Below are 22,561 nucleotides of genomic sequence, written 5' to 3'. Positions count from 1 at the left end.
GACATGGTGGCCGAAGAGCGCCGCGCTGTCCACGAAGTCGAAGTGCTTGCCAACATGACGTCCGAGACGACGCCGGGCCACGTCAACGTGTCGTTCAGCGACGATGTGCTGGAGGCGGGCATGGCGGCGATGGCGATTCTCGCAGTGCGTTTTCGCCGTCATCAAACTGACTCGTGACGGACGAATAGGAGAAGCACGCACCCGACTTTATCTGGAAGGGCGGCGTGCACCTGCTCTCGCTCGTGGCCGTGACGTCGCCGCCCGCGATCAAGGCCCAGTGCGCGCGCATCTTGGCCAACCTCGCCACGTACCCTTGGCAACCGCACGACTTGGTAATACGTCGGTTGCCTCGCAGTGCACGCAAATTGCAGCTGCTCTAGGAGCGCGACGTCCAGCGCATCCTCGTCCAAGAAGCCACGGGCGGGTCCCTCTTCTTTGACGAGATCTGCCACTGGCGCGACGAGCCGAACGTCAACATTCGTTCGAGCTACTACCGAGCCGCGACCAACCTCGCGGCGCTCCAAGCCTCGTCCGCCTCGGTAACATCCAAGTCGGAGCATCCGAGAACGAGATGGGCATGTGTCTCCACGTACTAGGAGGAGAATTCGCCGCCGCCCGTGTACCGCGAAGGCATCCACCCGATCGTCGCGCAGTCGTCGGCGTCGTCGACGACGATGCCGCCCGTCGACGTTGTCTTTGTTCACGGCCTGCGCGGCCACCCGTTTGGTGCGAACGATTCCAGATCTGAAGAATGTGGGTTCAAGAGGTCTTAGGTACGTGGCGCTCGGACATGGCGTCCACCGACATGGTCAACAGCCCGATCTGGCCCGAAGCGCTGCTAGCGCCGGACCTCTCGCCCGACTCGCGCCTTGTGACCTTGGGCTACGAGGCTGGCATGGTCACGTGGAGCTCTCCGTGGCCGTCGCTGACGCTGCCGCAGCGTGCACAGGTACGCCTCTTTGGCGATAGCAAGAGCGTAGTCGTTCATGTTTGTCATGGTGTAGATCATGCTCGAGGCGCTCGAGGCGGCGCGCATCGGTCGCGCCAACGGGCCGCCCGTGATTTTTGTGACGCATTCGATGGGCGGGCTACTCGTCAAGGAGATGCTCGTGCTGGCCAAGGCGCAGGAGCGGTCGCTTGCGTCGCGCACCGCAGGCGTTGTCTTCATGGCGGTGCCCCACTTTGGCGCCAACGTGAGCTCCAATGTCAACGCGCGGGCGATCCGCGCGCTCATTCAAGCCCACCCGGCGACGAAGGATCTCTCGGCGAACGCGCCCCACTTGCTCGCGCTGCACAAGGCGTACCAAGCGCTCCAGATCCCGTCACTGAGCTTGGGCGAGGGCCAGCCCGCGCCGCTAGCGCTAGGCGTCCGGTCGATGGTCGTCTTGCCAGACTCGGCCAACCCGGGCGGACCGCTGGATGCGTTTCACCTCTTGTCAAACACGGATCACATGGACATTTGCAAGCCGCAGACCGTCGACGACCCGCGCTATACGCTTGTGATCGACTTCCTGCGCGCGTGCGTGGCATAAGCCGGCGAACGAGAGACATGGTCTTGGCACTGGTGTATGTATAGTAGTTACGCAGACATACCGCTTAGTTCTTCTGGAAGCCCTGGAGGCGCTGCGACGAGTTCTGGAAAGCGTACAGGAAGCCGGCGATCGTGCCGAGGACGCCCGTGACGACCATGGACGGGCCGCGCACGGGCTTGCCGAGCGCGTAGCCGGCGCCGCACGAGATGGCCGACGCAGCCGAGATCGTGACGTAGTCCGAGAAGTTGAAGTTGTCGGTCGTATCGCCAAAGTTCGGGTACTTCATCGTGACGGGGAAGCGCGGAGCGCGGGGGTCGATGGGCGCCGAGGACATGGTCGTCGTGGGGTAGAAGCTCTGGACTGCGCCAAAAGAGTGGCTGGAATAAAACTCCTCATAATACATACCCTGTCACAATACATACTTCGAACCACCTTGCGTGGCATGCCATATTTACTGGCCTAATTTCGGCATCCCTATGCCATTGCCTCTGAGCTTTGCCTCGGTCGTCCATCGACACGAGTCGCTCGTATGTCTACAATAGATGTAGTACTACGTAGTAGTATTTAAGCTTCGCGGTGTACCCGCAAGGTGAGGACTGCCGAGCCATAGTCCAGTGCCGTGCCTGGGCCGCGGATAGGAAGCGTGCAGACTTCGTTTCGGCATTCTCATCGAGGTTGCCGATTTTAACTTATAGAGGCGGCAGACGCCGAATAATCTGACGACCACAATGCTGAGCGACCTCTTCAGCGGCGAGCGCAAGACGCCCAAGCCGTTTGTGGACCCGCGCCTCCCGCAGTTCCCAGTCATTGACGCTAACCCGCCACTTCAGAAGATCCTCCAGGCCACGCGGCCCGACGATGGACTCAGCTTTGCCTTTATCGTCGCCAGCATGTACATTGCGGGCCTCAAGGTGCCCGACAAGAGCGTCTCGGCGCTCTTCCGTAAGCGCACAGCCTTCGGCGCTGCATTCGCCGGTGCGCTAGGTGGCTTTGCTGTCGTGTGCCAGATGGGCCAGGCGCGGCTGCAAGGGTTCGCGCGCAACGAGGTCGAGATTGCCAAGTTTGGCCTCGCCACGCCGAGCCCTGCGGCGCCCGAGGAGTCCGTCGTTCGTGCATAGACATCGAATACGCAACGTGAATAGACTATAGGGCACCAAAGAAGACACCATGCGAACCATTTCTGTGTGTTATCGTGGTAGGAGCCGAGGTTCTAGAACGGCCACTCGCCGGCGGTCGGCGGGCCGCGGTTGGCACGGGGCGCACTCGGGCCCGACGACGCAGGCATCGCGCCACCTTCGTACTCGATCGTCCTAGCACGCGACGCGTCAACTTCTCTACCGCAAGAGGAACGACGTACGGCTCCGCCGCCAGCACCGAGTGGAAGCCGTAGAGGTACGGGAGCGAATACTGGAGCAGCTCCTGTGTTGTCCCAGCATGAGCAACCTTTAGTCAGTGGTCAGTGGTATACCTTGAGCACGCGCGTCTCGCCGGCATCAAGGGCTACAGCCGTGCGCGCTTGGTCGCTCGTGAAGGCGAAGACCGTCTTGTGCTGCTCGGGCTGGTACTCGATCGAGAAGGACTTGCGCAAGCCCTCGTTCGCCTGCGCCACGTCAATGGCGATAAGGTGTCTAGCTCGTCGTACCTGCGGGTCATTCATGTTGGGCGAGTGCACGAGCGTGATCTATTATACAGTCCATTGGCCGATACTCGAGCCGTCCGATCGACCTTTTGCTTCGAGTCAAGCGTGTTGAGAATAGCACCAATCTCGCGGGGCGAGACCGAGAACAGCTACAAGAGGCAGATGAGCCTTCGTGTGCTTAGGGCGTAAGGGTGAACGAGCTTGTCCTGGTAGTTGTAGCCTTGCTGCGTCGCCTTGCACCAGCTCAGCATGAGCGAGCCCTACGCGCGCATGAGCCGATGCTGCATGGACCGCAGAGCATACCCCACGCTTGAGCTTGAGGTACTTGCCCGTGTGCGTGTACACGGGGGCGAGCGGCGCCACCTACGCATCCAGCATGACGACCAAGATCGGCACGCGAAATCAAGTGTCATACTTGGAAGAGGGCGTCGCTGCCGTAGCTGGAAAACTGCGGAAACACGCGGGGCGCGGCGCCACGAGCGGCTAGCATACGCATGAGTCCACTGCACGCAGCGCTTATGGAGCCTACTGGAGAAGGCGCGGACGGCCTGGCGGTGCATCATCATCATCTTGGCTTCTTGGACAAGACCTCGACCAGCAATAGCAATAACACCAACGGTATCCGGAGAGTCGTACGGATAATCAGAGGCCACGGTCTACTCCGGATACACATTATTATCCGGACAGACGCAGAACATAGCACGCGCGCACTTCAAAAAAGTGTACGTCGCACAAGCCGGCCAGATGACGTGACTCGGCTGTTTCGACGACGGTCAGGCAACGTGATCGAGTTCATACGCCTGAGCTTCGCCACGCAATAAACTCTGGACCGCCCTCGGAGGTTATCACTGGAGGCTATGATTTACGCAGCACCTACCTGCCGTGCTTGATGCACCAGGTCCAGGACGCTGGAAGCCCACGTACATGTATATCCACATCACGTCGCCGCATCTGCGATCGTTTTCATCATGCAGTTTTTTTCCCCGCAGGATAGCGTGACGATCTCTAGGAAGTGGCACTGTCGTCGTGACAGGCTGCTGCGTAGAAGCGAAGCGCCGATGATGCACGCCACTCGTCCATCGATGGTCGTCCGTAGGTCCTCTGTCTGCTCTTGGCGCACGTTTGCTCATTCGATTTCTGGAGCCAGCGACGACACTAGCGCTACTTGTGAACTGATTGATGTTGTGGCAGCGCCTCCAAGCCTTCTTCCATGCCAAGTTCGGCAACGCGCTGCGAACCACGAGCGCCAGCGTCCCGTCGAGCGGCGTCCGCCACCTCGACGTCTTTTCGCCGCAAGCGCTTTCGCGGAGCTGGTCCTGCGGCATGTACACCGACATGCACACGCCCGCCAACAAGGCCGCCCGCTACGCGGAGCTCACAGTCGGCGTTGAGCACACTGTACAAGCTAAGACGACTAAGAACAACAGCAATGTATAATACGCTATCGACTTGGCCACGGCGCGTTCTCTCGTGGGCAAGACGAGAAATCAAGAAAAGACAGAGACTTGAAGTGCCACCACGGAGGCTCTTGAAGCGCCGGCGATGATACGCTGAACGCTCTTCAATGCTCCGAGGTTGAAGAAGCCACGGACAGGATGCCTGGCGAAGACGGGGTTACGTCAGCGGCCCCGTCCGCGCAGCTCAAGGAATCCGCGCGCAACCCACGCAGCTACATGTCCCGCGCGTGTAAAACGCGCGAGTAACTCTACGTCTAAGCGCGTGGGAAATGCAATACAAACATAAAGTGGATCGCTCCTACGACCGCGTGGTTTTTGGAGTTTTACACACCTGGTCGCTGGTCGCGCCAAACCTGAGGTTCGCGCACCCACAATCGTGTGCGACGATGGGCAGTGTTTGCGGTGGGCGTGGTCGAGGTGGCTGCAAGCGTCCAGAACGCACACGCTCGTCGTTGCCAAACGGCCTTGGTAGCTCTGCCTCGCCGACCACGGTCTGTCGACGGCGCTGATCGTTTGGCTTCCGCAGCTGCGGCGCTTCAACGAAAGCAAAGATCCAGACGCGCCAATCATGGCTGCGCATCAAAAACGTGCCGCTCGGTCCAAGCTACCCAGCTGGTTTCAATGGCCGCGACTGCACATCCCATTTTGACCCGTCGCAGCCATGCGCGAGCCGCTCGCACGAACCGTCCACGTCGTCATCGTCGTCTTTAGCTGCTCGATCCACGTCTCCGTGCCCATCGCGGTCCTCGTCACCGCCGTCGCCGCTGCGCTGCGCATCCTTTGGCTGCATCGGCAGCACGCGCTCCGCGTCGACGACGTCGGCGATGACGACGATGCGACGGCGACCGCGCCGCTCGTTCTCAAGACTGACGCATCGACGGAAGCCAAGCCGCCGCGCGCACTGCACGGCGCCCGCGTCGCGTTCACGGGCATTGCGCTTGGTGCGGACGCCAAGGCCCAGGACAAGAAGCGCATGTACTACACGCTCGAGGTTGCGCCCTTCGACGGCGGCGCGCCGTGGACGCTGCACCGAAGCTACCGCGACTTCCGGGCGCTTCGATCGACGCTTCTGTCGACGTCGCTGTACTTCCAGCACCTTAGCTTCCCGCCGCGGTCGCCACTCGGCCACGCGTTCGTGAACCACGTCAAGCGCAGCCAGGGCCTCTTGGCCTTTGTCACGTACATTGTTCAGCACGAAGTGCTCTCCCAACTGCCGTCGGTCGTCGCCTTCTTCGCCGTGCCCGAGGCCACACCGCTCTCGCTCTACGTGCCGCACCCGCACGAGCGCGACGGCGGCGACCAAGACCGCCTTCCGAGCGAGCAGCGGGCGATGGTAGCCCAACTGCAGCAGCAGCTTGACCACGATGAGCTCTTTAGCTGCCCCATCATGCTCGCGCGACACCTCCAGGTCGCGTCGTGGAGCCTCTCAGAAGCGCTAGCCCGCGTCCAGTCGATCGTCGCGTACGCCTTGCGACGTACTACACTCGTTGTGGCTCATCGTACGCTTTAGATGGCGTGCGGCCAACGTGCCCAGGAGCTTCAACATGGAGGTGCTTGCAGCGGAGCTTGCGACCGGGAAGCTGTACGTCGCCGACTTTCTCGCCGCCGACGCCAGCGCGCTCGCGATCGTCAAGCTCTACAAGGAGAACACGTGGTCTGCGGAGCACTATGTCTCCAACATCCAGTACACGATCGGTAGTAGATACGAACCTACTGACTTTCGTATCGACTATGTATGGCGTAGAGCACGGCCTGCGGCGCGTCTCGCCCGTGCACAAGATGCTGGTCGTCATCGACTTTACCAACTACTCACTGACGTACTGCCCGGACATGACGGCGTTCCAGGACTTCGTGCACATGGTTGAGAAATACTACATCGAGCACCTCGGCGCCATCTACCTCGTGGACCTCCCGTGGATCTACGCCAAAATGCTGCACATGATCAAACCGCTCCTCAACGCCACGACCCGTACGACGACATGTTTGTATCAAGTTGATACCGACGCAATATGGTAGGAAGCAAGCTCACGATGGTCAAGTCGAGCAACCTCAAGAGCCTCGCAGCGGTGCTCTCGACGGCCGACCTGTTGCGCCACGTCGGGCCGGCACCGACATTCGAGTTGGACGTCGCCACGTACCTCAAACCCTTTTGCTAACTATTTAAGAGTGCTCGACGTTTCTACTCGCACGAATCTGCTTCTGCACAGGCGCCAGCGAAAGGCGCGGAATCAGGACGACGCGTGCCACGGTGCAACCGATCCCGCAATCCGAGCACGGGACTCGCCCTTGGTGGCGCTTCAAGTCTCTATTTTTTCTCTTCTTGCCCACGAGAGAACCACAAGGCGCTTCTTCGCGGCTCCCGACGGCGTCGGACTCGAGGACTCGCATGGACGCTTCACTTGTTTTTGACTTCTGCTCGAGCTCGAGCGCGTCAGCTCGAAGGTTGGCGACTTGAGCTTGGAGATCGCGACCCTGGCTCTCGCGCGCCAGCAACAGCTCGTCCTTGCCCATCAAGTCGCTTCGAGACGACCAAGCTCCTCGTCTTGCTGCGCGTGGTCGTCGAGATCGCCTTGGAGCTGGCAAGTCAGATCTTGGAGCTCGATCCCGTCGGATTGGAGCTCTGCCACATTGCATTGGAGCTGATCGCGCGTGCGAACGAGTGCTGCGACTTGGTACCTCGAGATCTTCTTGGGGCATGTGCATCTGCTCGTCCTCGGATTCGATGGACGTTGCATGAGCGCGGGCTGCACCGACTCTAAGCTTGGCTTGGACGACTTGAAGTTGACCTTGGAGATCGCGGATTTGACCTTCGTGTGCGGCCAAAACCTCGTCTTTGGTGGCCACAGCACGCTGAAGCTGGTGTGACAACACCATCGTGCTTCTGAGCGAGCTCGACGCGTATGTCGAGTTCGACTTGAAGCTGGCGGAGGGCCGCTTCCTTGGTCTCGCTTTGTGAAGACGCTGGGCGCTGCCGGTAACCATCTTGGCCACGGTAAGCTGACCCCGTAGCCATCTTGGCCACGGTGGGCTGACCCAGTAGTTTATTGATGCGATCTTGCTGACGGTCGACGCCGGCCTTCAGCATCTGGAGACGCTCGTCCATGGCCGCGACGGTGGCGTCGTGGTCCATCGTCGCATTGCATCGATCCGTCAAGCTGTCCGTGAGCTGGTAGACGCAGGCGGGCTAGGCAAGAGTCTGAGCACCGGTCAAATGGCAATAAGGATAAGTGTACATAGTGTCTTAGTTGTTTTAATAGCGGTAATTGGGTGCCATCTTGTTCTTAAATACGAGGAATGGAAATCTAGTTGAAAAAGTACGGGCTCTCCAGCACTTCCTTGAGGTCGAGCTCGCCGACTTCGGGCACGGGCGGGAATTGCTGGCGCGGGAAGCGCATGACGAGCTGGTCGCGGAGCTCTTGCAGCAGCGGCTGCGAGTAGAGCGTCACAAACTCCTGGCGCAATCGCTCGTTCATGCGGTCGACCGAGCACGCGTGCGTCCAGTACGAGTCGTGCACGGCCGCGAAGTCGAGCTTGTCCTCGCCAATGACCTTAAGCGACGTCATCATCATGTGCGTCGAGTCGAGCGAGTGCACATAGTTGGGCGGGAACGCCGACTTCTGGCGGCCGACGCTGACGCGCTTCGAGTCATTGTCCGTGATGATCACGTGCTGCATCGAAGTGCGGACCTGCTTGGAGCTCTGAACGCGGTAAGGCTGCGTGACGGGGAGACCAAGCGGCGTGATCCAGCTCATCATCTGGCCCTCGTTCGCGACGAGCTCCGTGCACTTGGAGAGCCACTCCATGATAAGACGCGCGGACGTGAAGAGATCGCCCATCGACTGCATCGTGAGCTCGGCGGCATAGTTGGCGGCGTGGTAGATCTGTTCTTCAAGCTCTTCGTTCATGCCGCGGCCTTCCATGAGGAAGACCTCTTCGAGCCGCGCTTGGATCTGGCGACGCGCGCCAATGTACGTGACGCCGTACACCGACGTCATGACGGTTTGCTTGACGACCTTGCGCGTGATCGACTTGAGGAGGAGGTTGGCGTACTCGTGGCGGCGCTTGAGCTCGAACTCCTTGGCCTTGGCAAGACGAAGAAGAGTCTCCTCCTTCGTGAGCGCCTTCTTCGGCACGTACGACGACCGGCGCGTCTTGGCCGGCGCGCCGAGCTTCTCGTCCTCGTACCACGTCTTCTCAAAGGACGGCGGAGGTCGTCGATGATTTCGTCAAGCGACGGCACGGCCTGCACCGAGTCGTGCTCCATGCGCTGGATGACACGGGCCGCGACGCCCGAGTAGACATCCTGCGGCTTGTTCGAGGGCACGAGGTTGACCTGCTCGCCACCGCCCTGGTCGCGACCGAGGGCAGCGTAGTGCTGAAGTCCGTTGCACGACCCGTCTTGATGCACGGGCACGTTGCAGAGGTACTCCTCCGGGTTCGGGTGCTGGACGGCCTTGGCCAGCTCAAAGACGACGCCGAGGGCCAAGAACGGCGCCTCGGCGTCCTGCCACCACTTGGAGTCCGGGTCGTCGCCGAGCGGGTTGGCAGCCGACGCGAGGATCTGCTGCATGTGGTCGGTCGCAAACTGTTCGCGATCGTCGAACGAGCACTTGTCAATGCCGTAGAGGTTCGCGAGGTGGATCTTCAGCCAGCGGAGGCCGCCGGGGCCGAGCGGCTTCTTGTCCTTGAAGACGAGGAGCGACCGCGACATGTCCGACCCGAGGTGGTTTAAGTTGGGCGGGATCGGGTACACGCGGCCGCGGAAGTCCATGTTGTACGGGAAGTAGATGGCCTCTTCGTGCTGAAACTCTTCGGCGACCTGGAGCTTGTAGATCGTGTCGCAGCGCAGCGAGTGGAACTCGCGGTTCTTCTTCACAATCTACATTGCATTTCTGGTGAGCGAGTTGCCACAATAAGAAATCAGAAAAGAAATGTGGGTCGACGTCCGCGTGTCGCAATCCAACGGAGAGTAGAAGTGACGAGCACGGACGTCCAGCGCTTGCTGTCGCATGCAGTTTGAACCCTCGTGCCAGTGGGAGAATCCGGCAGAGGGCTTGATTCTGATGCCATCCATATACAAATACAAAGAGAAAAATGTACGCACCTTGGCCAGCGTCTTCTTGTACGTGTCCATATCGGCGTTGTACCGGGCGAGGCGGTCCGCGTCGTCGGCGATCATTTGGTAGTCTTCGACACGCGGCTCTTCCGGCAGCGCGAGGTCGTCGCGCGGCGGCAAGTCGCCAAAGCCGCCGCCGGCGTTCCAGAGCGCCATGACCACGTTGAGCACGTCCCGGTTGATGACCCACGGGATGTCGGCCAGCATGTTAAGGGACTGGACGACCGGGTCCATCTCGCCGCGCTTGGCGCACTGCAGCTGCCAGCGCGAGTCGCGGTGCCGCATGATGGTCGTCGGGAGCGTGAGGTAGCCACCGTTAGCGACGCCGTTCCAGGGGCGCGGCGGCACGACCATCGGGAGGTAGCGAGCGCACCACGGGAGGAAGACGTCGCCGCTCATGACCTTCTGGTGCACTTCCGGCGAGCAGCGGATGATGCCGTACCGGCGGTTCTTCTCAAAGCGGACCGTGTGCAGAAATGCCTTGACGCGCGTGGGCTGCTCCGGGCCGTCTTCGCGCAGGTGCGAGAGGCCCGACTCGGTCGGGGCCGGAACGTCTTCGTAGCAGTTCTTCTCGAGGAGGTCGAGGAGCGCGGAGCCGAGCTTGAGCTGGAGCTCTTTGGGCCAGTCGCCGACGGTCTCAAAGTACTCGAGCGCGCGGGCGCGGATGTTGGCGCGCTTGTTGTCCTGGAAGATGCGCGTGTAGTTGCGCTCGAACGCCGGGACCGACGACCGCGACTTCTGCTTCTCCTTGCTGATCTCCTCCTGGATGTCGCGGCCGAGGGCGAGCGTGATCTTGACGAACTTGACGCCGTCGGCCTCCATGAGCACGTGGTTGAGCACGGTCGTGACGACGATGCGCGCGAGCTTCTCGGGCGAAATCAGGTACAGCACCGGGCCGTAAATCGCGCGGTCGATCGCGGTCGCGTCGCGGTTGTTGTCCGAGACCTCGGCGATCTCGTCGAGGATCGCTTCTGTCAACGCGCTGCCCCACTTGTTGATGTACGACTTGGCCGCGCTGATCTCGCTACCCTTCTGGAGAGAGACGACACTGGCCGTGGTGCTGTTGTTCGTCTCCACCGACATTTCGTAGATGGCCTGCTCGAGGCGAAGCTGCTTGGCGTAAAGCTCGCGAACTTCTTGCGCAGACTTGCCCTGGAGCTTCATGGCTTCGGCCGGAATCTCGTAACCATCGAGCCAGCGGTCAATCTCTTCGGGCGTCATTGCGCCGAGTCGGTGGCTGTCGTCCTTGATTGGTGGTGTGTACAACGGAATGGTCGGCTCATCCGGAAGGAGCGTAGGGTCCCAGACCGCCGTGTTCTGACGAGGCCGCTTGTAGCGCTGCGGCATGGGCGCGACCGAGAGCGAGCGTTCAAACCAGTCGGCCTTCTCGAGAGGCATGTGCTTGGAGAGGTGGTCGTCGAGGCTCTCATCGTCGCTTTCGTCGTCGTCCTCTAGCCGTTGCATGGCCGGGATCGACGACTTCATGCGGTGCTGCGGAAGGCTGTGACGAAGGAGCTGGTGCTGCTGCTGCCAGCGCGGAAGCAGCGCGGGTGAGCGCGATGCCAGGCCCGTCGGCTTGGCAAGGCTCAGCCATCGGCGGACGTGGAGTCGCGCGGCCTGCATCTTAGCTTGCAGTCGATCCAAAGCAAAATGGGATTGCAATTGGCCTCGGTTAATTTTGGCCAATCAACGCGCACGGCGTCTCCCGAGCTCTGAGTGGAGGGGAACCTATCTCTTCTAAATCCTGGATCATACCGCGTACTTAATCGGATCTTTATACTTTAGCTTTGTTTCCGGGTCGTACTTGAGCGGACAGACCGCACATAAACATGCTTGCGAAAAAGAAGGCAAACGACTAACAAATCCTTTGCATTCGACTAAACCGAGAGGACTCTCGTCGCGCGCCATGGTGTCGGCGACCTGCCACCCACTCAATGCAGCAGCTCATCAAAATAGTTCTTGCCGGTACTAAGTTCTTGCCGTCTCGCCGTAGCAAACAGGCTGTGCTAGGGCACGACTCAAAGCGTCGCCTTCGGTGGAGTTCGTACGGCTTGAGCAAGCAAGCGAGTTCGTTGCGAAGAAGCTTCTGCAACGGCCGCGGCCTGGAAGAACCGCCAGGTCGTCCCTGCGTGCGTGGCGCAACTGTGTGCCATCTTGCAACCGCCACGGGGCGCGGCTCATTTCTTAGTCGAAATTTCAAGTTTGTGCCATCGACTAAACATCCGCACCGAACGCCAGTGAAGCGGTCGAGGCAGCTGGTGGCCGCGACGAGCCAAGTGCCTGGGACATGCCCGCCCTGTCGACGAAAGCGTCAAGGACGATCGTCTCCAGATGCTACAGACAGCCTGTGCATTTCACGTGGAGCGCAGCAAATTGTATCGGTTCGTGATGAAACCGTCCGGTTAGCCGAACGCTGCAGTTACACGCTTGGGACAGGCCGCGGTGCATGAGCGACCGATCGCTGGACGACCTCGTCCACGCTGTTCAGCGCGTACGACGCAGCGGAGCGCCTCGATCTACTAACTACTAGTACGACTAGATTGCGCTTCTGGCGCCGTGGACACACATCGATGTCGCAAACACGATGCTCTGCCGCGAGGCCGACGGGTACAAGCCCAGAACCTCCATCGCAAAGCTCAGCGCTTCGCGTAGACTCTGGAACGAGCCGCTGCGCGCTCAGCTCTCGCGGGAAATTGCTGGGCTCTACGCCGGCCTACTCGAGAAGCACCGGTCCATGAACGTCCACAGCATGATCTCGAACGCCGCCAACGAGACGCGTCTCCACGGACGGCTGCTCGTCGAAGTCAAACGCCGCATCTGCGTGCCCGAGACGCTCGAGCGCGTACAAAGATCTATCGAATGCGCTTCGGCTAGCAGTCGATCCTAGGTCAAAGCCCAGGCCGCCAAGCCCCCGGAGCACACGACACCAAACGAATTGGATTCGGGGCTGCACTTTCGCCGCCGCCGGCCGACACCAAAAACATCCGAGGCCAACGACGCAACCAAAGCGCACCGACAGAGCGCCGTGAGCCCGAAGAAGATGTCGCTGCTGTCGATCCGGTCGGCCAAGACGCTGTCGACGGCGCCAGAGTTGTCCAACCAAGCGATGTCACCGGCCAAAGCCAAAGACGGTGCGTGTACCGGCGTTTCTGTTGATGCGACTTCGCGACGGCAATAGATGGCGTCAACGACAAGCTCGCGTCGTCCGTCCGCTTTGTGCATTTCCCCAAGACACGCGTGGACCTGCGCGACTTGCTGCAGACGACGGCGACGACGGAGCTCCCTGTGACGCACTTTCATGATCGACCGGTCTTCGCCTCGGCCATACTCGACGCAGGCGTGCCTCTCCCCAAACGCACCCCTTCCACGATGCCCCGTACGACGATGAACCTCGCGTCGGCTTTGTTATATTGCTGCATGCATTAGCGCCTCGTCCGCGGTACCTCTACGCCGAGAACAGTGCTGCGCTGCCCCACACCAAGCCCATCTTTGACGACTACGTCGTGCCCAAGGAAGTCTGGGACGCCGTCGAGGCCGAGCGATCGCTCCAGAGCATGAAGGTCGACGCGTGTAGCAACTTTGAGCCGCTGCCGCAAGACGATTTGCCCATGGTCTAACCTCTCCGATGTACAAACAACGAGATGGGTGGTAGGACGTGTACTTTGCGCGCGAGTGCCCGCAGGAGCGCGACATGATCTCCAAGGCGCTCGCGACGCTGAGCATTCGCCCCGAGAAGCGCGTCGAGCGGTCGGTCACAGCGGTTTACATGGACGAGAGCCTTGCGAGTACGAGCAACGACGTGCTTTTGCCCGAGGTGCGCCGGCTCTTTGACGCCGCGAGCGGCCAGTACCACGAGCTGCGCGCACACATGCTTCGCAGCGTCAAAATGTCGGCGCTGGTCGATCTCGCGCTCAAGTGCAATCTCTGCGACCTCGCGATGGAGGCGCCGGCGCGCGCCACGTCGGCCGACCCGCGCGTTGAGATCCCCAAACACCTCCAGCCGCCGCCCAAAGCCGCGCGTGGTCGCAGCCGCGAAGCAAACTCTCCTCGGCGCCGCGTCATTGCAGGTAGCCAGGTCCCTACTACGTCGAACTACTGTATATGCACTGCTGTGCCGTAGAGAAGCGGTTGTCGAAGCGGGACGCACTGGACCAGCTCGTGCACTTGAGTGACGTCGACCAACGACTGCTCACGCAGCTCGAGTTTTACGACCTTAGCGCTGACAACAACACTGTCTTCGACCCGATCGCGCTCGAGCCGCTCCTGAGGTACTACCATGGAATGCACTTGGTCTGAGCCGCATCGGGAGCTCGCAGCGTGCGGTTCGAGACGGTGTGGCGCGGCTTGCTCATGCACACGACACGCCGCTTCGACCTTGCGCTCAAGTACAGCCAGCCCGAGTTCTCGGCCCGGCTTCCGGACGCCGTCGTGCTCTGGGAGGTGTGTGCGTACTGGGTCGCAGAGCGCGAGACGACGGTGGATTACATTCGCAAGCTGCTCAAAGGGGCCGACACGAGCGCCTCGGTTTGCTCGACTGGCTCGTGCACGCGCTTGATGCGAGTGTGGAGTAGCAAGCGCACCAGCTCTACGAGCTCGTCCTGACGCTCGTGAGCTGCACGACGAAGCTCAAGCAAGCCATGGCTCTGACGCACGCGCAAGTCAACGACTTTGTACAACGCGCTGCTGACGCAATGGGCTCATGGACGCGATTAGATCGCGTACGAGGACGAGTTTTACCTCCACCGCCTCGTCAACCAGCACCAGCAACTCGAGTACATAGGCTCCGTGTACTCGATGATCCCTCTCGTGTCTCAGCACCCATGTAGGCGCGACCTACGCACGCATCCGCTGTGGCACGACCCCATCCACCTGTCGACACCGAGTGTTCAATAGGCGTTCTAGTATATATTAGTGTATATTCATAGTAGTTTGGACATGATTACTCCGAGTCGGAGGAGCTCGAGCTCGTCTTGGCCTCCTTCTTGGCCTTCTTGGCCTCCTTCTTGGCTTTCTTGGCGGCCTTCTTGGCTTTCTTGGCAGCCTTCTCTTCGTTGTCATCAACAACACCCTTGGTCTGGAGCGCGTCGCGCATGAGCTTGCCCTTGCACGAGCCATACGCGCGACGGCCAAAGAGCTTGCCGCCCGTCGCCGCGAAGAGCTGCTCGTCCGTGGGCACGTCCATCTCAGCCCGCGACCGCTTCTTGGCCTTCTTGGCCTTCTTGGACTTCTTCTTGCCATCGTCGTCGTCGTCGTCGCTGGCGTCCACGACGATCTTGCTCGCCATCTTGTTGTAGACGTTGTACCACCATTGGTTCGATTGCTCCTCGGTCTTGGCGGCCTCGGTACCGACGCCCGTGTTCTCTTCGCGCCGCTTGACCTTGATGTGCGTCGCGATACCTTGCTCTTCCTTCCCGAGCCCCTTGCCTTGGGACCAGCCCATCTTGGCCATCTGCTTCTTGGCGAACGACGAGACCTCCGAGGCCGCCGACTCGTTGGCCATGCCGCCGAGCTGCGCGAGGAACTTCTTCCCGACGATCGGAACCGTGACGACCGACATGCTCCACGACTCGAAAATGACCACTCTGCCACTGGCCCGGAATTGCCGTACTCTACCCTTTATAGCCGACACAGCTGCTCATGCTCTCCCCTCTCGTCCGAGCCAGCATCCCTGCATCATGCATGCCACTAGGACATGCCGCCTGCATCGTCGTCGCTAGTGGCTTCCAGTGGCGACCGAGAGGCGCTTCATGGTCCTCGCCTGTTGTGTACATTGCTTTCAGCGGTACTCTCCTGTGCTAGCTTCTAGTTGCCGGCAAGGACAAAGGGCCGGCCGTTGTTGGAGATACTTGATTGCAGAGAAGACGGCAGGCATACCTCCATTCTAGCAAGGGTAAAGGCTTGGATCCACTACACTTAGTGTGTTTGGGGGCGACGCGAGGCAGCGTGTCGGTTAGGAATGAACAAAGACGGTATATCCGTATAATCTTGATGTATCCGGCAGCGGCGAACGATTGGTGGATGCTGTGGGCGGCGTGATTGGTCGGTGGCATTGACTGGTGTCTATGGCCAAGGGCAATCTCGGAGGCCGATATTCCCAAATTCCACAGCTTTGACGAACATGGAACACATTGAGCAAGTACGTTCTTATTGGGCTACGGGGCAGCTGGATCGAGAGATCCCATCTAGTGGAGATAGCTAGTTGGGGTGCGGTGATGGCCACCCCAAGGCGATAACCTCCCTCACTCTCACCCGCTCACCACGATGCTTTCTAGAACGAAAAGGCTTTCCAGAAGCAGGACGGTGTCTTCCTTGCCTCGAAGAAGTTCGCCGGCAAGAAGTCGGGCCCGCGCTTCTACAAGTCGATCGGCCTTGGCTTCAAGACGCCCAAGACCGCCATCGAGGGTGCCTACGTCGACAAGAAGTGCCCCTTCACGGGCAACGTCTCGATCCGTGGCCGTATCCTCAAGGGCGTTGTCCTCTCGACCAAGATGAAGCGCACGATCATCGTCCGCCGTGACTACTTGCACTTCATCAAGAAGTACAAGCGTTTCGAGAAGCGCCACAAGAACGTGGCCGCCCACGTCTCGCCCGCGTTCCGCGTCAAGGAAGGCGATGTCGTGACCATCGGTCAGTGCCGCCCGCTCTCCAAGACGGTCCGCTTCAACGTCGTTGAGGTCGAAGCCGCCTCGGAGACCAAGCCCATCAACGTCCGCAAGCAGTTCCGCCAGTTCTAAGCGCCCGGCGAATGCACCTTGTCGAGAGCGATAACGAGACAACGATGAATTTGGGTTGATCTTTACTCATATCTTTCAGTAATGGACACGAGTGCCACTCCGTGGCAATTGAAAAATCTGCGTCCTTGGTACAAGTCTACCGGAGCAGTTTTCTATCACAACACGGGCTTGATATTTGGTGTCGACAGGTCTCCCTACCGGTGTTGCCAGAAATGCTGACGAACTGTGTTGGGATTGTGGTTGATACCTTACAAAGTATCAACCAGTACAGCCCGCCCAAGTGCTAATCCTCTCATTAATTTGGCCAACACGTGCGCGTTGGAGCTAGAAGCGTACATACGAGGTGATACATTAGGAATCTTAAATACAAGGGCGAGATATGCTTAGTAGGTCCAGCCGTTCTCGCGGCAGACGCCAAAGAGCGTTGCGATCTCGTGCGGCACGTGGCGCGGCTCGCGGTCGTTGCGGTCCGTGTACTTGCCGACGTCGGTTGTCGGCTGGCCATGCACGCAGAGGCGGCGCTGGACGTGGCGCAGCTTGATCTGCACGTGGTGGCACTCGTGGCTGCTCGTGCCCTTGACGCGGATGTGGCTCGGCGACGTCGTGCCAACGACCTCGAGCAGCGACGCGTACGCTGCGAGGAAGCGCGCAATGTCAATCGACATCGAGACGCGGCGGTCGGGCGTCGTGAGCGTCACGTCGCCGGCGCTGGAGACAGAAAACTTGGTGGTCGACCCGTCCTTGGTCGCCGTCGTGATGCACAGAAGGAGGCTGCTGCTCGTCATCTTGCTTGTCGTGCTTGATGGAATCTCAACTTGTGACCGGGTTGAAGTCCTGGCTCGATTTCTTCGGATCATCCGGATACGTTCGGATCCAAGTCAAACACCAAACAAGGCTCCGAACGAGCCAATCAAACGCAGGAGCGCGCGCGCGCAAGTTCCGCAGAACTCGCGAGTTCAAGCGCGTTCATAGTCGACGACGCTTCGACTAACTACGTACAATCACGCACATATATCTATATTATCACTCTTTATGGCCTGGTTCTTATCAATGCATCGCATCTTCTACTATTCAATCGATGGCGACTCTTTTGCAAGCAGAGCGCCGAGGTACTGCGCAACGTCGTCGTGGTGGTTCCCCCGCGCGTTGGCGAGCGCCGTCCGCAAGTTGCCATCGCGTCGTCGGTGGACGCAGAGGAATTGCACGACAGGCAAATGGCCGTGCTGCGCGGCCATGTTGAGCGCGTCCTCGGTGCAGCCTTCGCGCCGCGCGTGATGGAGAAAGGCGACGACCGCCACGTGGCCGTGCTTGGCCGCAAAGTCCATCGCCCACGTGCTGCAGCCCTCGCTCCGGTTGGCATGCAGATACTCAACAATGTCCAAATGGCCGTTCGTAGCTGCCATGTCCATGGCCTCAGTCGTGCACCCTTCGGTGCGGTGGGTGTGGAGGTACTTGACAACGTCGAGAAAGCCGCCGGTCGCCGCTTGGTCGAGCGCCAAGTGACTGCAGCCTTCGTTGCGGTGCGTATCGAGAAAGGCGACGACGCCCAAGTGCCCGTTGGCGGCAGCCGTGTCCATGGCGCGCGCCGAGACCGACGTCTCCCGCGGCGAAACGTGCCAGTGCAAGTACGTGACGACGTCGACGTGGCCCTTCCCGCACGCGTCGTCAAAGGCATCGGTCGACACGACGAGCTGCATTTCGTGGCGGCGCGGGAACAAGTACGTGACGACGTCGATGTGGCCGCTCACGACGGCCGTGTCGAGGAGGTCGGCGTCCCACGGCGCGCCCGCTGTCTCGACGAGGTAGCGCACGACGTCGCCATGGCCATGCTTGGCCGCCGCCGCGAGGGCGAGGACGCTGCCGCGCGCGGCGCAGTGTGTGTGCAGGAAGCGCAGTACGTCGAGATGGTTGTTGGCGGCCGCGCCGTCGATCGCGTCACTCGAGCACGTGTAGTGATTCGCGTGTAGCAGCTGCAGCACCGATAGATGGCCCTGGACCGCTGCATTGTCCATCGCGTCGGGCAGCCGCGGCTGGTCCAGTGCATGGTTGAGGCAGAGGTACTCGACGAGATCAAGGTGTCCCGCGCTCGCCGCTGTCGCCAGTAGTGCCGATGGCGGCGGCGCGATCGCGCGGTGGGCGGCCAAGAGGTAGGCGACCAGTCCGACGTCGCCGTGCGTCGCAGCGCACTCGAAGGTCTTGGCGCCAAAGCCGGCGTAGCGCTGAGCCTGCAAGTAGACGAGGACTGTGGTTTGGCCGTTCGCCGCGGCGAGGCTCGGGCGCAGGACGGCGCGGAGGACCGATGGTGCGCGTGCATGTACTGCAGCAGCGGGATATGGCCAAAGTAGATGGCGTGGGCATAGCAGAGCGGCGCGAGGCTCGGGAGCGAGGCAAAGAGGCGGCGACAGCTCGACGCGCCGTGGGCCGCGAGCCATGGCGCAAAGCAGCGCGCAAAGTTCTCGATCGCCTTGACCATGTGCCGAGTGGTCCGCTGCGACGACGCGCGCCGGACCATCGGCGCAGTCGCATGCGTCGTCTTGTAGTAGCGAGAGAGCGGGCGCAGGTCCCACGAGACGCCGGCTTGGAAGCTGACGATGATCGCCAGAAGCTCGGGCGACCGCAACACAGCGGCAAACATTTCGCTCTGGACGAGCGTCCGGATACGCATGCACTGTATCGCGGGCTGGCCAAGGAAAGCAGCAGTTTGGCCACCGATGGAGAGAGGCGTCGACAGAGGGCCCACGGACGCGACCATGAATGCTCGCCGCGCAGTGTAAAGTGATCCAATGTAAGCTTCGAGCAGCCCAAGACTGGCAAGCTGGACCAAGCAATTTACCGATCCCGCCCCGTTCCACCCTCTGGGGGCGGAATGTGAGTGACCCTCCGGCTCCAAGTGTCCATACCAAGACCCTTGCCGCTAGATCTGCTTGCGGGCGCTGATCGCTCAGGGTCCGTGTTGATTTGATTAGTATAAGCCACGCAAGAGGAGGAGGAAGGGTCATGTAGTAGCACGGGCTCCGTCGCGCGCCTACCCAACAACCTTCTTTCGCTTGTTCGGGTCGTCCTGGCCGCGCTGGACGGCCGTGATGCGGTCGCCGAGGCTCAGCGCGATGCCCTGCGTCTTGCTTCGGATGCGAATGTGACCCGTGATCTTGCCCTTCTCGAGCTTCTCGACGCTGAGGTTGGCGAGCGCGTCTTCGCCTACTCAACCGTTCGCACATGCCTCCAAGTGTAGTCGCGGCGACGTACCAAAGATGCTCTTGGCGTACAGATTGGCCGCGAGAAAGTTCGTGTCGCCGCCGAGCGACGCCGTCGGCGTCATGCAGCGCATGTTGGTCTTGTCCGTAATGTGCTGGAGGAACGCAAAGACGTTGGTGATGTCCGTGTTGACAGCCACCTTGTTCTCCCACTCAAACTCGGCCCACATCGACCGGAACGCCGTGTCGGCGCACGAGGCCGGCACGATGTAATCCATGATGTCGAGGTGGATGTCGTTGAGGTTCACGTACGTCTTGTCGGCGCCCGACGCGCTCTCGTACACGATCGTGCCAAAGATATGGCCCGTCTCGGTCGACGACACCTTGATGTTGGCGCGGATCGTGCGCGTGTCCAGCGGCCCGATCGTCACGGACGCCGGGCGCTCGATGAGCTTGAGGTCGCCCATCGGCGTCAAGTCGACGCTCAGGTTGTTGAGCGTTGTCGGCGTCCGGTTGATGACGAGGATCTCGAGCACGATATCATAGTCGTGCACCGTCACGTACGCCTCGGCGTACACCGAGTCGGCAAAGCCCGTGAGCTGGTGCACGGCGCGGAGCTTCCCGCTGTACTCGTTCGTCGCCACCGCGCGCCCAATGTCGGCGCCGTCGTCAATATCAATGTCCGTCGATCCGAGCGCCTTCTTGCCGCGCAGCTGGCGAAAGCTAATGAGGTCGTCGGCCTGCAGCGTCGCCGGCTCGTCCGACGCGACCTTGGCGAGGTCCGCCGCCGTCTGCGCCTTGAGCGCTTCCAACACGGCTTGGTACGACGCGCGGCAGTCGCGGATGAGCACGCCATGCAGCGCTTCAAACGCCGCAGGGTCCGAGAGGATGCGCACGCACAGCAGCATGCGCCGGCGCGAGTCTTCGTCGAGCTCGATTTTGCCGTTCTTGGCCGACCGGCAGTGGTCGAGGCCGTAGACGACGACGGCGACGATGTACCGGAGCGCGTCGACCGTCATGGCCTTCACAATGCCGTCCTCGGCGGCCGACGCGTCCTTGGCGATCGCGCGCGCGACGAGCTTGGTCAGCGTGGACGCCAGCGTCGAGGCCAGGAAAAAGTCGCCGTTGAGCACGAGCTTGCGGAGCATGAGCACGGGCCCGGCCGCGTCGACGGCCGCCGGCGCCGCGTACGACGTCTCGGTCGCATACGTGCCGTCGGCCAAGACGATGCTCTTGGTCGTGGGCTTGACCGTGGCTGCGACGGGGTCGACCTTGGCCGCGTCTTGCACGGGCGTTGCCGCGTTGAGCGGGAGGGATCCAAGGGCCGCGAGGATCGCTTGGAAGACGCCGTCGATCGAGGTCTCCGACGCCCCGAGGTCGTCGCTCGCGTACTCGCCGAGTACCCAGAGCGCAACGCGGTAGACCTTGGCCGACTGGATGTCCGGGAACGAGATGAGGAGCTTCTGGAGGATGCTCGCGCGCAAATCCGGGTACGACTCGCACATGGTGCGGACAAAGAGGAGGACGTCCATGGCGCCGTCCGTGCCGACAAACTCGAGCAAGAGGTGGACGACCTGGTGCGCAATGTCGGGGAACTTGACCGCGCAGTTGTTGATCGACTTGATGAGGAGCGCGCGGTACTCGTCGCACTGCGCCTTCTCCATGCGGCCCTTCTCCTGCGTCTTGAGGATCTCGCGCTTGAGGTGCCCAATGACCTCTTCAATGTTGCGCGGGCTCACGAGGCTCATGGCGATCTCAAGCACTTTTTTGCAAATGTCGAGGTTGGGCGAGCTCAGCGCGCGCATGACGTCCATGAGCACTTCCTGGAGGATCTTTGTGTGGTGCTTCTTCAGATCCGCGAGCCGGTCGAGCACGATCAGCTTGACGTTGTTGTCGCTCTGGCTGTTGAGGAGGCCCGCGTACGTCTTGGCCGCGGCGCGCACGGCCGTCGGCGCCGAACTCAGCGTCACGAGCGTCCACGCGGCTTCGTAGCTGACGGCCGCCGACGACGACTGGAGGAGCTGGAAGATGCAGCGCACGAAGCGCGCCTTCTGGGCAGGGTCGGCCCGGCAGACCTTGCGCGTGAGCTCGAGGATCACGAGCGAGAAGCCGTCGCCAAACTTTTGGATCTGGTCCATCGAGGTCATGAGAAAGTTGACAGCCACGTTCTCGGCGCAGTCAAAGAGCATGAGGAAGGCGTTGCGGCGCGCGCTCGCGTCCGACTCGTTGACGATAAAGCGCTCGATGAGCTCGGGCGCGTCGGGGATGAGGAGCTCGCCAAAGTTCTTGTACATCGAGTAGACCGTCATGACAGCGTTCTTGCGCACGTACGCGTGGCGGTGGTCGAGGTTGGCCTTGACGGCGTCTTTGAGCGGCTCGAGGAGCTCGCGCTCCTTGATCTTGCAGAGGAAGCGCAGCATTGAGCCGCGGATGTACTCGTTGGCGTGGTTGAGGTCGTTGAGGAGCGCGTTGCAGACAAGGATCATCTCGGGCAGGAGCTTCCCGGCCTCGTCGTACTTGGACGCGATCTCCCAGTAGACCATGAGGAGCTTCTTGAGCTGGTGGTCCTCCTTCGTGGAGCAGAAGCGGATGATCTGCATGAGGACGCGCGGCAGCTTCTCGCCGTTGAGGAGCGCGAGGATCGCCGCCTTGAGCGCGCGGACCTTCTCCTCCATCTTGGGGCTCTCGAGGCCCTTGAGGATCTCGTCCTGGCTCGGCGGCTGGAGCCCGCCCTTCTCCACGCCCGAGAAGAGCAGGATCGTGCAGTTCTTCTCCGTCGTACTCATTACGTCAGGGGTGACGAAGACTTGTTCGAATCCGCAGCCCCAAGGTGATTTGTTTACCGCCCATTGGCCGAAATCCCCCTGACTTGGAGCGATGCCATTGGAC

At 61.0% G+C, this 22,561-nt stretch overlaps 13 protein-coding genes across 13 annotated transcripts; 6 read left to right on the top strand and 7 right to left on the bottom strand.

Moving 5' to 3' along the window:
* Positions 1–3: 3 nt before the first annotated feature.
* On the top strand, positions 4–1,532 carry SPRG_05158 (hypothetical protein; the record flags this gene model as incomplete). Its single annotated transcript, XM_012343762.1, has 6 exons — positions 4–144; positions 189–332; positions 381–539; positions 600–726; positions 774–949; positions 1,005–1,532. The coding sequence occupies 6 exons, from the start codon at positions 4–6 to the stop codon at positions 1,530–1,532; spliced, it is 1,275 nt and encodes a 424-aa protein (XP_012199152.1).
* Positions 1,533–1,550: 18 nt separating this feature from the next.
* SPRG_05157 (hypothetical protein) lies at positions 1,551–1,908 on the bottom strand. Its single transcript, XM_012343761.1, has one exon. The coding sequence runs from the start codon at positions 1,864–1,866 to the stop codon at positions 1,597–1,599; it is 270 nt and encodes an 89-aa protein (XP_012199151.1). The 5' UTR covers positions 1,867–1,908; the 3' UTR covers positions 1,551–1,596.
* Positions 1,909–2,242: 334 nt separating this feature from the next.
* SPRG_05156 (hypothetical protein) lies at positions 2,243–2,709 on the top strand. The gene has a single exon (XM_012343760.1). It carries the CDS (start codon positions 2,261–2,263, stop codon positions 2,648–2,650), a length of 390 nt encoding a protein of 129 aa, XP_012199150.1. The 5' UTR covers positions 2,243–2,260; the 3' UTR covers positions 2,651–2,709.
* Positions 2,694–3,787, bottom strand: SPRG_05155 (hypothetical protein). The gene is made up of 9 exons (XM_012343759.1): positions 3,701–3,787; positions 3,587–3,654; positions 3,475–3,534; positions 3,369–3,431; positions 3,258–3,320; positions 3,175–3,213; positions 3,001–3,132; positions 2,890–2,951; positions 2,694–2,842 (listed from the first exon to the last, which is right to left on the bottom strand). Exons 1-9 carry the CDS (start codon positions 3,738–3,740, stop codon positions 2,743–2,745), a joined length of 627 nt encoding a protein of 208 aa, XP_012199149.1. The 5' UTR covers positions 3,741–3,787; the 3' UTR covers positions 2,694–2,742.
* Positions 3,788–4,350: 563 nt separating this feature from the next.
* On the top strand, positions 4,351–4,874 carry SPRG_05154 (hypothetical protein; the record flags this gene model as incomplete). Its single annotated transcript, XM_012343758.1, has 2 exons — positions 4,351–4,569; positions 4,746–4,874. 2 exons carry the CDS (start codon positions 4,351–4,353, stop codon positions 4,872–4,874), a joined length of 348 nt encoding a protein of 115 aa, XP_012199148.1.
* Positions 4,875–5,289: 415 nt separating this feature from the next.
* Positions 5,290–6,784, top strand: SPRG_05153 (hypothetical protein; the record flags this gene model as incomplete). The annotated part of the gene is made up of 4 exons (XM_012343757.1): positions 5,290–6,089; positions 6,139–6,323; positions 6,373–6,597; positions 6,645–6,784. 4 exons carry the CDS (start codon positions 5,290–5,292, stop codon positions 6,782–6,784), a joined length of 1,350 nt encoding a protein of 449 aa, XP_012199147.1.
* A 1,056-nt stretch (positions 6,785–7,840) lies between these two features.
* Positions 7,841–11,384, bottom strand: SPRG_05152 (hypothetical protein). The gene is made up of 2 exons (XM_012343756.1): positions 9,733–11,384; positions 7,841–9,507 (listed from the first exon to the last, which is right to left on the bottom strand). Exons 1-2 carry the CDS (start codon positions 11,365–11,367, stop codon positions 8,620–8,622), a joined length of 2,523 nt encoding a protein of 840 aa, XP_012199146.1. The 5' UTR covers positions 11,368–11,384; the 3' UTR covers positions 7,841–8,619.
* Positions 11,385–12,101: 717 nt separating this feature from the next.
* On the top strand, positions 12,102–14,679 carry SPRG_05151 (hypothetical protein). The gene is made up of 12 exons (XM_012343755.1): positions 12,102–12,235; positions 12,275–12,351; positions 12,397–12,586; positions 12,632–12,875; positions 12,923–13,120; positions 13,171–13,355; positions 13,397–13,811; positions 13,865–14,012; positions 14,061–14,268; positions 14,316–14,414; positions 14,458–14,516; positions 14,571–14,679. Exons 2-12 carry the CDS (start codon positions 12,329–12,331, stop codon positions 14,635–14,637), a joined length of 1,836 nt encoding a protein of 611 aa, XP_012199145.1. The 5' UTR covers positions 12,102–12,235; positions 12,275–12,328; the 3' UTR covers positions 14,638–14,679.
* SPRG_05150 (hypothetical protein) lies at positions 14,630–15,317 on the bottom strand. Its single transcript, XM_012343754.1, has one exon. It carries the CDS (start codon positions 15,299–15,301, stop codon positions 14,684–14,686), a length of 618 nt encoding a protein of 205 aa, XP_012199144.1. The 5' UTR covers positions 15,302–15,317; the 3' UTR covers positions 14,630–14,683.
* Positions 15,318–15,809: 492 nt separating this feature from the next.
* Positions 15,810–16,576, top strand: SPRG_05149 (40S ribosomal protein S11). The gene is made up of 2 exons (XM_012343753.1): positions 15,810–15,880; positions 16,017–16,576. The coding sequence occupies exons 1-2, from the start codon at positions 15,863–15,865 to the stop codon at positions 16,476–16,478; spliced, it is 480 nt and encodes a 159-aa protein (XP_012199143.1). The 5' UTR covers positions 15,810–15,862; the 3' UTR covers positions 16,479–16,576.
* Positions 16,577–16,808: 232 nt separating this feature from the next.
* SPRG_05148 (hypothetical protein) lies at positions 16,809–17,287 on the bottom strand. Its single transcript, XM_012343752.1, has one exon. The coding sequence runs from the start codon at positions 17,261–17,263 to the stop codon at positions 16,862–16,864; it is 402 nt and encodes a 133-aa protein (XP_012199142.1). The 5' UTR covers positions 17,264–17,287; the 3' UTR covers positions 16,809–16,861.
* Positions 17,288–17,545: 258 nt separating this feature from the next.
* Positions 17,546–19,113, bottom strand: SPRG_05147 (hypothetical protein; the record flags this gene model as incomplete). Its single annotated transcript, XM_012343751.1, has 2 exons — positions 17,546–18,749; positions 18,776–19,113. The coding sequence occupies 2 exons, from the start codon at positions 19,111–19,113 to the stop codon at positions 17,546–17,548; spliced, it is 1,542 nt and encodes a 513-aa protein (XP_012199141.1).
* Positions 19,114–19,402: 289 nt separating this feature from the next.
* SPRG_05146 (hypothetical protein) lies at positions 19,403–22,482 on the bottom strand. The gene is made up of 2 exons (XM_012343750.1): positions 19,725–22,482; positions 19,403–19,676 (listed from the first exon to the last, which is right to left on the bottom strand). The coding sequence occupies exons 1-2, from the start codon at positions 22,456–22,458 to the stop codon at positions 19,504–19,506; spliced, it is 2,907 nt and encodes a 968-aa protein (XP_012199140.1). The 5' UTR covers positions 22,459–22,482; the 3' UTR covers positions 19,403–19,503.
* Positions 22,483–22,561: the final 79 nt, after the last annotated feature.

This window comes from Saprolegnia parasitica (genome assembly GCF_000151545.1).
Source record: "Saprolegnia parasitica CBS 223.65 unplaced genomic scaffold supercont2.15, whole genome shotgun sequence".
NCBI classification, from domain to species: Eukaryota; Oomycota; class Saprolegniomycetes; order Saprolegniales; family Saprolegniaceae; genus Saprolegnia; species Saprolegnia parasitica.
The sequence above is the reverse complement of the archived record's forward strand: the minus strand, read 5'-3'. Positions and strand labels throughout refer to the sequence as shown.